The following is a 13,492-nucleotide window of genomic DNA, read 5'->3' as shown; positions in this document are numbered from 1 at the left end:
TCTGCACAACAGAAATGGATGGATAGATATAATGTTTAATTTTTAAAGCTTCAGACACAAACATACACAGAAATTAACCAAATACTTGATTTAAAAAAAAAAAAAATGAACAGCAGAATTTACATGCAAGAAATTACTTTGTAAGATCCTTCAAATTTTATTACTTTAAGTAATAAACAAATAAAAAATAGATTGCTGTCACCTTAATTTTTTTGTCTCCTTAAAATTCATGGAGACTTTATTTAACTTCAGGGATTACAGTAGGTACTTTAGAGAGGATTCTGCAGGTACTCTGAATTTTAATCTGACATTGCTCTGGTGAAGGATTTAGGAAAATTTAGTCTTTAGTAATTCAGAAAAAGGTTCACCTGAACTCTAAAGTACAGCATTATATTTTTATTACTGTCCAAAGGCAATAATGTAATTTCCTATAATCAATTTTGCACAAAATGTCATTAGGTATTTCAAGAAGTTCACCTTTCAAAACATGAAGAAATGTCCACTTCTACTCCCTCTTACAGGTGAATGAATTGGAAATCATTTGCTATAGAGGATGCAGGATTTACACCCCTTTAGTATCGTCTCCTCTTCGGTACACAAATGTATACAAGAATAAAACACTTCTAGCCATTGCTGTATTTAAGAAACATTAGATTCAGCAAAAAATGAAGGTCTTGGAGTTGATACCTGTGTGACACAGCACAAAAAATGCATTCAACCACCAAAAAAATGCTATATTACTGCATGGGCTAAAAGTCCACTCAGTGATTGGTTGCTATTGCTCTGACACATGTAAACAAATGAGCATGAAAACTTCAGTGTTTTCAGATTACGTTGACATCTGAGTTTTTTAGAACTATGATTCTCAGGCAAAAAAAAAAAAAAAAGGTCAATAAAACATTCTGTTAAATAAAGTATCAATGATTTTGAGTACAAAAAAAAAGGTATCAACTAACTGCTATCACGCTGTCTCAAAGACAAAGGTAAAATCTAGGCCTTGTGGAACACAAAGAAAATGCTGCCATTCACTTCAGTCAAATCATGATTTCATTTCAAGGCCTTGGTTGGTTTGGGGTGAGAAGAAAATCATTGCTACTCACATTGTTAAAAGTAGATTTTTTTATATATATATGTATATATATATATAAAAGTAGGAGAAGAAAGAAGACGAGCAAGAAAAGTTTATTTAACAAAATCATCTTATCAATATACTATGATTGCTGCCTGGTGCCAAAGGAAAAGGATCTAGCACCCATTATTTTGGAACTGCCAACAGGCTGTCCTTTGGAAAATTAAGCATGTAAAGGCAGTGGAAAAAAACTAAGAAAAGGACTGACTTTGGAATACTGCAGACAAACAGACTAGGAGGGAACAAACAAATTCTATACAGCAGAGTCGCTAATACTGAAATAATGACTGGTGAGCATTTATGAAAATCAAGCTAAAGTCTGGAAAAGACAAGCACAGTAGGAGTGCAAATGATATGAATAGAAACATAACTACCACAAAGGTGAACCAAGATGATACAGAGAAAAAGGGGTTTATTATTCCAAGGGACAAGCTCTGTCACCAGCAGCGTGCTGGAGGGGAGAGGTGACAATACCAGGTTTGATGCTACTTACGCTACAATTTATGACTGAATTCTAAAACCAGCTAACCAATAACTTTAAAAGTAAATACAGCACATTCTGTGGGACTCTCTTTCCCCATATGTAAGTCATGACATATCCAGTACACGGTTAGAACTATCCATGACAGAGTCCAAAGGCGGAATCCTGATCCACTGACACTGATGGCAAGACTCCCATTGACTTCAGTGATGGCAATGCCTTCTCTAATGCACAGTAACACATTACTTCAGCTACAAACCCAGTTCCTCTAGATGTACTATCCCAATTACATGTTAATTCCGACTATGATTACTATGTAAACTATAGCCTGTAAATTGCTATTACAGTGACATCATTTTTTCTGCCCTGTGACGCTCAGAGCACATTGAATGTAACAGTCTCTGCCAAAAAAATGGAAACTGTTCTTTGCAGAGAGTATGTTTGTTGCTGCTCTTCCTCAAATTGAAAAGGAGCACAGTCAAGTCAGAATGGGAGATATTGTGCAATTAAAGCACACATTGGCAAGAATATTTATGCTAAACAAGCCAAAACAATACTGTGCTTTCGCAAAAACCTGCCCATTGCATTAATCATTTTATATTTCAGCATTTTCTTTGCTTAAATACAAAGTTTCCATGTTCCTAATATATATATGCTGAATGTATACAGTCTTTCATGAGTAGAGCTGATCTATTTTAGTCATATGGACTTTTGGAAATAGTACCAGTCATTTCCTAGATGCTGTTATTAACCTAATCAACTCAGTCACTGAAGATAAAACTGAACACATTAGGAGTTATTTAAGTTTGAAGGATCAAATAAAGTACTGCAGAAAGAGGAATTAAAAAGCAAAGCAAAAACCAAAACCAAAATAAATAAAATCTGCATGCTTTTTCTAATGGAAAAGTTGAGGACCTAAAGGCTAGAGTGTTTGCTTTCTCAGAAACACAGCATGTACCTATTTAAGGCATTTCATATTCTTAAAACAGCCTTAAAGTCCACAAAGTTCATTTATTTGGATACAATGAATATAGCATAGTGAGCATCAGAAGTGTTCTGCAAAGCTCCACAGAGGAAGAGCACAACACAGTAAGGGGATGGATCCTCATGCTTTCATATGTTACAGCGGGCATTTTAAAAAAGAACTTACTGGATTGTACATCTGATTGAACAACTGTTCAGCTTGCTACATTGCAAAGTTGGTAGGGAGTGAAGCACAGACAGGAAAAGAAGGAAAGATCCAGGAAAACAGCATTAGCTCAACAAAACCAGTGCATTTGCACAGAAGAACTTGTCATTAAAAAAAAAAAAAGAAGTAGAAATTTAAGATTCTAAACATTCCTTGGTGAAAGTGAGAGGCACTGGGGAAACATAAATGTTGACTTTGGCTCCTAAAAAAGAATAGCTGGAGTAAGAAATTTAAGGTTTGTGTTACTTTCCCTTTCTCAAGTTAAATAACCCATGAAATAAAGAAAGGTGTCCACTTTTGATGATACATTAAGTGCTGGTCTCAAGCAATGAATCACGAGAAGTGCTTTTGGCTGAGGCTGCAATTTATCACCAAAGCTTCAAAGACGGTAATAATAAAAGATTAATTAAATTGTATCATTAAATTTATTACTTTCCTTTTGTTTAACACAAGACTGAATTTTCTATGCAGAATGACTTTCGAACACTACAGCTTGGCAAAAAGTACTTTAGGCAACTGCAAATATGTCAGTAAGCAAGTAAATTTAAGATAATGAAAAACAACAAAAGGAGGAAATTCTAGAGTGGATAATAAAGATTATATATACACATATATATATAAAACACTTCACTACCTATTAGGTAATTCCTGCTGTTCTTTCACTAGTAGCAATACAAAGTAACTCAACAAAAATCTGCGGAATTTTGGGGAAAAAGCATTGACCATTCTCTGGTATTTATGATTTATTGGTTTTTTCATTATATGAATTTCAATCCACAATCTTTGTCACAAAAAGTTTAATAAGCATGTCTATAATCATTGATTTGTATACCAAAATGTAGCACAGTCACAGGAAGAATTACATTTTACAAATATCTTATTTATTATTTTTGAAATATGCTTACTGTGTAAACCAGTGGGTTTAGAATCAGCATATTTTCTCTAGCTGAAATGCAAACAATCCAGTTATGCAATACTGAAAAATGTTTGGATCTGATCAGACCCAATCAAAACCATCTTTATTATCAATAAATGAATATTTTTGTCTCCAAAAAGCAGAAAGCAGGGGAAATCAGGGAAGAGAAACTCTAAAAGTTGTTTTTTTATTTACAGATTTAGTTTGGACTTGCCTCTTGTGCATGTTTTCTTTCAGACCTAGCACTTCTACCATCAGTGCTCATGGAAAACTAACTCCTAGCAAGTGTGCACAGAATTCTATCCTTATATTTATTAGTATAACCTGTTAAGACATATAAATCAACATTGTACTACAATTATTTTGCAGTCCCATAATGGAAAGTACCTTCTCTACGATATTTTTAGAGAGGAGTAATGCGCAAACTACATTCAACTTTTTTCAACGAGACAGCCCCTTGGAGTCACTTTTAAAGAGAGATATAAAATGTGCCTGGTCCTTCCAGCTCCTGTAGTGGTTAATGTTCCTACCCAAGCACACTTATGGGATACACAGGTTAATTTACTCCCAGCTATGTTGATGTCCCCTCCTACTCTAACTCAGACGCGTGCAAGAGTAACCCTGATTTCTGTTTCAGTTAGTTTCCTAAGGAGTGAAAACATGGGGAAGGTGGTTTTCTGGGGACCAATTACTTTTAACACAGGATATTTACAGGTTTGAACATAAAGTATTTCATTAGAGAAAATGTGAATTGAAAATTACTGTTTGGAGTCTACTATCATTAACAGTCACTGTTTCTGTTCAATTAAACATGCCCAGAAAGAAGGTTGTAACTCCATTTTATTGTGGAAATACCTGGTCTCCTACAAATGTTGAGTGAATTTCCATTGGGGCTTTATGCTGTATTTATGATATAATAAAACTATTATGTTTTCAACTTTCATTTAATAATCCTTTGTATTTATTCACAGGGAACATACTCCCTTTTTATACGAAAGACGTCCCAGACACTCTCTGACTTTTATAAGGGCTTATTTTTCCATGACTCTATGATGTGTTTATATGTACAGTCATAAAAGATTGACTTAGAATTTCAAGTCCTTCAAGAGGATTTCGATGAGGTTTTTTTAAGTGATCTGTGCTTTCAGGGTTCTTTTAACTATTTTTCTTTAAATTAAGAAAATAAGATATTTCAGATTGTAATGAAGTATATTTTGTAGTGAAGTGTAAAGTAAACAAACTTATTTTCTAACAAACAAAACCAAACTAAATGACTTCCAGAGAAACCTTTTCTTTGGATATTTTAATTCTGACATCAGTAGCACTTATAAGTTCTCAGACATTTAAAATACTTGTGTTTCCATTTGTATAGGCTGCTTGTATATGTTTATTGAAAAAGCTTCCCTTCCTCTCCATAACTAAACATCTAATGCAGGCACCTAATTGCACATATTCATTGTGAATTAAAAAATAGTAGAAGTATAAGGTTTGCACTCTGGTATCCTTTATACTTTGCAGTACCTTCTTCACAGGTCAGGCTATTGAAACAATGTTTAATCACTGAGCAGTGATTAAACAGCCTGGGTAAAAAGAGTGTCAAGAATATTATCCTAACAGTGGTAACATTCACTGAACAAATATTATTTTCTAGAAAATGAAACATTATATCAATATTAAAAAAAATAACATTTGACATACACTTAGTCATGAATTGCAGAAGGCAAAGGTAATGCCTAAACCCATCAAATACGTAATGAGATTGGTGTTCAAACAATGAGAGCAGACACTACCAAACAACACAGAGAAAGGTCAAAGAAACAATGGTATCAACAAACTGCAAATCATTTAAGCAAAAACTAGTTTAACACAGCAATTTAAATAAAACCATGTAATAAAATGCAGGACTTGCATGTTTTCCTTTAAATGCTTGCTTCCACTACTTGCTGAGTAGAAATACTGAATTGCCAGCTGAGATAGACTTTGCATTATTTTGCTTAATTATCACAAACATGTGTTCACCAAGAAAGCCAAAAAGACATCAAAATAAAACCTAGCTAGAGTTTCCATTTTGGAAGCTGAATTTTTTGGACTAGGAAGTACAGCACTTCTTGGACAAGCCTTTAATTTTTTTCCCATACCACAAACATTTCAGTTCACTTCTAAAAGTGGTATAAATTCACACACAAATTGCTAGTTTGATAATTTCTTTCTGCCCTCCTACTTTCCCTCCAATGTCCTGCTCCCAGTTCAACTATGTGCTGCAGAGTCTCAGAATTCCCTCATAGAGGCATTCGGGACAATTTCTGAGGCTCACTAGTGGCTTTGGTACAAACCTCGTGAGAAAAAGCAGTATTTGATGCAAGCATCAGCAAACAGCATAAGATGATTAGATTTTAGATTTACTCCAGAAGAGTAAATAAGATCATAATTTCAAAATGAGGGTATGCGATGCTGATTTTTGTTCTGCTGATTGTTTGTTTTAAGATGGAACTTACCTTTTTCAACTGTGCTTCCAACTTACTACACTCTTCTTTCTTTTGTTCTATGGCTATTTCTAAAGACTTAAGTTTGGAGTCTCTTTTCAGCCCTGCTGATGCCAATGAAGATGCATGTTCTTTGAGATCGATTAAACTAGACTGAAAAACGACCAAGAGTAAAAAGTTAATTCCTAGTCACCAGGACACTAACTTATTGCCAACTTAGCAATCACTTGGATCCTGTTCCCCCTCCCCTTCCCCAAAAAGTTGACGCAAAGATAAGCATTGATAGCAAAAGACACCATTTTGTGAACACAACCAACTGGAACCACAGGGGATAGAATGTAGTGAAACACAGAAACATTCATTATACAGACAAGCTGGTGCTCTGGTCTGGAGGTACAAACACTTTGAAATTTATTGCTCTAACTGACAAACAGAAACAGGAGCAGCAGTGGAATATTTGAGCCCAATGGAGGCTTAGGTAAAGGACAAAGTAGAGACAATGACACACAACTGTGTATAACCTGAAGCAATCCTTTATGTACAAATGAGGACCGTGAAGAACGCTTAAGAAAACAGCAGTTCAGAAGCTGACCGCTGAGGTGGCAGAATTTCAGAACTCAAAATGGTTCAAGAGCAATCCTAATGCACTTTCTTTCATCGTAATGACATAGACAGAAGAGCAGAGATTTTATGAAAAGACTGACCTCTTTTTCTGTCAGTTCAGCTTGTAAAGCATTAACTTTCTCCTTCAGGTCTTTGTTTTCTTTTTTATAAGATTCAATTTCTTCAAGTCTTTCTCTGTCATCTCGATCCCTTTGCTCCTTCAGACGCTCTATTATTCTTTCCTAAAAAGGGAAAGAATTGCGAAATAGAAAAGTCGGGAATCATTTTAAGAAAAGACAATAAAATTTCTTTGCATTATGCAGCACTTAGAAAAAAACAACCTTCAGAAGCAGAGTTAATGGTATTGAAGTCAATGCCTCATTTCTCTGGATTTCAAAATCGGAAGTCCAAGGTTTTAAACACTTGATAAGAGTAACACAGAAGATAAGAGTAATACAGAAAATTCATTGAAGATCTACACTGATGTGAATATGTTTAGTTTTGTGATGGATACAGAAAGATATTCAACTCAGTAATGCATTTTCCAACCGTGTCCTGGGCTGCATCAAAAGCAGCCTGGGCAGCAGGTCAAGGGAGGGGATTCTGCACATCTGTCCTGCTCTGGTGAGACTCCACTGGGAGAAGAACTGCATCCAGCTCTGGTGCCCTCAACACAAGGACATGGACATGTTGGAGAGAGCCCTGAAGATGATCTGAGGTCTGTAGCAACCCTGTCTATTGGAAGGTGTCCCTGCCCATGGCAAGGGGGTTGGAACTAGATGATCTTTAAGGTCCCTTCCAACCCAAACCTTTCTCTGGTTCTATGGAACACTAAATAACTTCAAGTTTATTCCTAACAACAAATAATAAAAAAATCTTAATCTCTTGAATATTAACATTAAAATGCCAGCCACCACTAAGTTGAATAGTTTAATAACCATTCAGATTCCACCTAGTTATATGCAGACTTAGTTCTATAGCAATTGCTTCTTGAAGATTTATTTACCCAAACGATTTTTTCATCTACAATGAATTAAACATAACACTATTTAATCTTTTTAATGAACAGTATAACTTTTTTTTTCTCAGTCAATCACAAAAGAAGACTAATTTATCTGTCAGCTGCATAAGGCTAAATGTCAAAAACGTGTTAAAAGGCCCTAATATACCATGTTTTACTTGATTAACAGCTAACTAGCAGAAATCCCAACAATGTGTTCTTGTTTCAGTCTTATTTGCATTGGCGAGCTTTCCTCGTGCACTAATCTGGGACCTCACAGGTCTAATCTATTTGCACTTTATCACAGAAGCAGGAACTGAATTGCCCCAGCATATAGCTCTATTATCAGACATACTCCACTGCTTATCTGCTGTGTGCTGCTACAGTAGGACCAACTTTATAAATATCAGCTTCATGAAAGCAACCTCTTGAGCTGCTTTGGGCCAGTCCAAGAGCTGAGATATTCTTTGAAAAGTTTCTTGTTATAACATCAAGGAAGCTGATAGCACTTTTGCATAGTCTGATTTTCAAACTTCTTTTTTTTAATTGCAATGTAACCTTTATTGTTTTTAAGAATTTTCAGTGCTTAGGAGAGGCTCTGAACTTAAAAGTAAATAATTAAATGAATAAGTTTTGCAATTTAGTTCTAAAATGAACTCAAATGTGACTGAAGGTGATTTGTTTCTGATTCCTAACAAGAGGATAAATTATAGCAGCAATACTGTCATAAAAATACAAAGATTAAAAGGAGTCCATTTCAGGAAAACTTGATGTTGGTTTAAGATGTCTACATTAATTTCTCATTAAGTGTTACCAAGATACCTAAGCACTAACTACAAAAGAAAAAGAAAATCAGAGACAAATACTTGGAAAAAAATCTATTTTCAGAAAGAATAAGGGGACATATCTTCTAATTCAGAGCTAAAATCTCAATCTGTATATTTTCAAGAACAATGCAGGAAAAACATAAATGCTCAAACATTTGAGTTTTGAACTTTAAAAAAGCATCATAATTCATTCATATCATATGATCATAATTTGTTTTTCTTCCAAAAGAAACCAAGAAAAGCAATTCAATTAGATTTCAGTGGACTGTGGTTAACTAAAGTGATATAAATAAATTTTATTTCTATTTTAAAAGAGCTTCCCATGATGCTCTAGAAGTATCTTATTCATTATTTTTAAATTAAAATTCCAAAAACTATTGAATTGACAAAGAATTAAGATAAAGCCAAAAACTGAGCCTAATCTGAGTGTAAAATCATGAGTATAAAACAAAATTATATAGTTGCAAAGTTGCTTTGCTACAATTTCTAGGAAAAAAAAAACCAAACAAAAAATCCTCAAACGTATTTCCATGGAATTCAGGTTTTCTTAAATGAAAGCATCATCCTTTCTTAACAGCAGCAGCACATATGAAATTGATAAAAGTACTTATACTGATGTGCTTGTTAATAAGAAATTCATTAGGAGTTCTTGTTTTGTTCCGTTTGGACAAACATCTATTTCATATTTCTACCACTATTTCCAGTGGAAATAGTTAATAACTCTTGATAAAGTCTGTAGGTCTCAAGAATGCTACTGCAGATGGGAATAGGGATAAGAAAGTTACTGGGAGCAGCTAGGATGGATTGGAAAGCTAGACACAAAAAGGAATGAGACACATATGAAAACATACACCGTCACAGTATTTAGCTGCCAGAAGGTAGAAGAAAGCCAGGTATAATAGTCCATTGGGAACTTCTAGGACATGCCTACTGGCTTCTTTCAGTGTGTCAGTACATCCCAGAAATCACACTTAACATCAGAAAACCTGCTTTTCAAAGCGTGGCCTTCAAGAGATTTACAGTGGAAAAGAAATTGTGGGTGATTTCTCTGTACAATAAGCAATCAAAATCACACAGAGATATAGATGTCTTTACCTTGGGAACTTTCTCCTCAGGCTCTGAGATCAAGTACCCTGTTTTTCAAAAGCTAATCTTAATTCTAACTGCAGTGTCACAGACACAGTGGTCACACATCAGAAGTTCAAAAACTCATTTGTAGAAAAGGTTTATTATTTAAATAACTCTGTGTATCTTTTCCTTAGATTAACAAAGTAATACAGAATGATAAGCATACCACTTACATATAGAGTACCTCCCTTTATATACAGCAACACAACTTTTATAACCAACAATCTCTCCACAACTGATTGAAACAGTCACCAGAAACCACAGCACAACTCAGCTTCCACACCTCTCAAAAGCATTGGTTTACAAATGATTCCATCACCTTCATCAGCTGTAAAAAGTCAGAAATCTCCATGGCAGAGGAAAACATCCCATGGCATTCACTGTAAACATGTCAGATCAGCCTGCAAACACCCCAGGAATGATGCCATTCCCAGCTGACTGCATGTAAGCAAAGTGACTACTTTGTACAGAATTCAACCTCGGGGACCCCATGTGAATTCCAATCAATTCCACTTGGAAAAACCACTAATCACACTGATTCTTTCAAAAAGTGTCTGTTCGTGTATATCCATTCCAAATGAAGCAGACATGAATTACAAAAATACATTTCAGAGAAGGATTTAAGTTCACCTAATTTTTCTAAAACATTAAAAATAGCATCATTTATTGGATCTGAACCTTTATTTCAGGTATCAAATAAAGCTTGACACAAAATTTCCACACCATCAGGTCTCTAGTGTTGTCACATGTCAAGTTATCATATACACAAAGAAATTCCATAGCATAACTTTAAAGCAAACTCTGGAACTATACTAAATACAACATTCAAAAATAATACATCCTGAGTTGAGGAAAATTTCACAGTTTGTATGTCTGACAACAATAGAATATTTTCAGATATACAGAAAACTTCTTCAAAATTATAAATCCTTTTACATATATTTATTAGCTAACATTTATTTCAACTTATTTTATAATGGTACTGATATAAAATGGACTTAAAAACCAATTAGAGTTAATTAATTTGGGTTAGGTTTCAATTTTTTGTATTTGTGGCAGTCAGAAGACAATTATAATCTATCCAATAGTTCCACACTAGCTACCTCTATTACGAACTCCGGCAAACTCTCATTAGTTTAATATTTTCAGCAGAGAAATAACATTAAAATTGGAGACAGACTGCAACTTAGCAAATTATCCCAGCTAAGAAATATCACATAAGTGCATTTTCTCTGAAGTGCTGCAGATACTGCTNTTCTTTGGCTTTTGACAATCGACTTCATGCTCAGTTGCACAGGATAACTGGCAAGTCTGCAGTGTGACAGTCACTCTGCTCTCCATGCTGACAACTGTAGCACAAGGGCTAAAGGACTGTTTTAATAAAACTCTCAGCTGCCTCTATGGGCATTTTGGGAAAGTGACTAATGCAGAAAAGATAGTTTACACCGAGGAAAAACAGATTAACAAGTGCTTTGTGTCATTTTTTATTAATATGCTGTGAAATGGATGAGCAGTGTGTCCAGAGCAGCAGTGAAAGATTACAAAAACACGTGTAACTTCCCTGTATAAGTGCTGTGTGCTTACCCATAGGAAGCCATACTTATGCCAACTTTTTTCACTGTTGTTGACCAAGCAAATACTAGTAAGGCAATTAAACACACAAGAAATCAAAAATCCTACATTAACATTGTATGTTTTAGTGCCAACACCACAGTGGCGTTTTAAGGTCATATACAGTCATAAATACCTTCATACACACTGCAGAATGGCACATATTACTTTAATTAGTCACACTCACCTGTTCATATTTAAGCGGTATATATTAAGATCTGTGAGCTGCAAAATGTGGATACTTGTACTAATTTTTGGGGCATATAAATTCACTTGCATTAACTCACATTCAAAGTTAACTGAAAGAAGAAACCTGACCTCATTGCAACTGGTAGGAATGTTGGCACTAATTTAAACAGTCCAGATTTATCCCTTCTGCTAGGTATTTTCAAATTAAAGGCATACAGTTTGTAAAGGGGAAAAAAAAGTAATTCTCAATTATTTTTTTTTATGAAACACAGTTTCCCTTACAAATGAAGTGTAGGAAACTTGCTAACAGCAAGCCAAGGTAACAACTGGTACAGCCAATTCCTCTTGGCTCTTCACTTAGGCCCTGCTTAATGGACGAAAGAACAGGATAATCAAGATCACAAAGACAGGAAAATATCCAAACTTCTACCTTCTTTAAGTCAGGTGTCCAATTTTCAGTTCTTTCAGAGAACAACCACTCATCTCATTGACTAAGTGAAAATCTTCCCTTGTCCTGGGCCATTTCTCCCTGAGCATTTAAAAGGATACTACTTTCCCTGAGTCCTGTGTCCACTCAGCAGCCAGCAGCCCCTCCCTGCTCATCCTCCCAGAACAGAGCCACCTGCTTTCCTGACAGGGCCCATAGGTTTTGTGACAGGTGCCAGACCAACTTAAAAAGACACTTTCTGCCCACAGTTCCCCCACAAGAGCAGCACATGATGCTGTTCATGACAAAACATTACCTTTTCTGATAGAGCTTCTTCTAAGGTTGCCAGTGCTGTGTCTGTGTTACTGGAATCCGTTTGCAACGACTTCACTCTGTCTTTTAGATTTGTTAGTTGTTTGTCTTTGTCCCTAAGTTGCTCCTGTAGATTTTCAATCTGAAAATAAAAACAGATTATAATATTCATCAACCTTGTCTTAACATTCCAAGAGGAACTTGGGTGCTGAGTGTATACATATCACACATATGATACTCCCAAGTTTGTACCTGCTATAATATCAATAGTTTTTTTGCTTCTGTCCGTTCTATTTTGTTTTCCTTTGCTAAACAAGTATAATTTTTTTAATAAATTATAGGAAAAATCTCAATGCAGTCAGGTATTTTATTATTTAAGTATTTTCTGATATTAATCACTTTAGTTTAAGGTACTGCATTATCTCAGTAATTTAAAGTATGCCTGGAATTACCCCTTTAGATTATTCTAGCTCAATAAGAAGGACAAAGAAAGGGCGAGGCGAAGCGAGTCGAGTGAGCCTTAAACTGAGGAAGAGGAAAGATGATAACCTGCCTATCTAAAAACCTCTTCTTCCATGATGCCCTGCTGTAAAGAAAACTCACCTGGACAGAGATCAGGGTGTTTATACTTCAAAAAAGCCAAAACCAGAAACAAACAAGCAAAACCAAATTAAAAACCTCAAAAGCCACCATTTCCATTCACTTTCTACATCTTCATGAAGTTTTAAAGTATGCCACTCTATTTTGGATATTTTAACTGCTTTAGACATGTCAGGTTCTTCCTCTAGAAAGTATTTAAGCTTATTGCCAAGGTACATACAAACACACTGGTCGTGACTTATAGTGGTTAAATCAGAAAGGGTTAAATCAGAAAGGTTTTGCACAAAGTTGTCCACATGATGATGTGGATTTGGGAAGTAAACTCAAATAAAAGCACTCAGTTGCTGATTATCATGGCAATCCCTTCCTATGGTTGTGAGACACTGTGATCTTCTGGGCATAATGCAGAGAGGACACGTGTTATGTCATAGGTGTAAAATGTCATTAATTGTCTGTCAGAAGAATCAAACTCCCTTCGTCCTACACTCTCAGTGCCACTCACTATTATGCCACTGGCACAAACCCAAGATTTTGCACAAATAAATAGTAACAAGAAAATTAACTAGTCTATCATTTTAGCATGCCACTTTATATAAT

At 35.2% G+C, this 13,492-nt stretch overlaps 1 protein-coding gene across 1 annotated transcript in view; it reads right to left on the bottom strand.

Annotated features, from left to right (window-relative positions):
- Window positions 1-13,492, bottom strand: part of ERC2 (ELKS/RAB6-interacting/CAST family member 2) — a 436,730-nt gene that overhangs the window by 267,975 nt on the left and 155,263 nt on the right. The window contains 3 exon segments of the mRNA XM_017832458.1: window positions 6,211-6,351; window positions 6,903-7,043; window positions 12,300-12,437. Of these exon segments, the coding sequence (XP_017687947.1) occupies window positions 6,211-6,351; window positions 6,903-7,043; window positions 12,300-12,437 (420 nt within the window).

This window comes from Lepidothrix coronata, unplaced genomic scaffold (assembly GCF_001604755.1).
Source record: "Lepidothrix coronata isolate B3197 unplaced genomic scaffold, Lepidothrix_coronata-1.0 Scaffold202, whole genome shotgun sequence".
Lineage (NCBI taxonomy): Eukaryota > Metazoa > Chordata > Aves > Passeriformes > Pipridae > Lepidothrix > Lepidothrix coronata.
The sequence above is the reverse complement of the archived record's forward strand: the minus strand, read 5'-3'. Positions and strand labels throughout refer to the sequence as shown.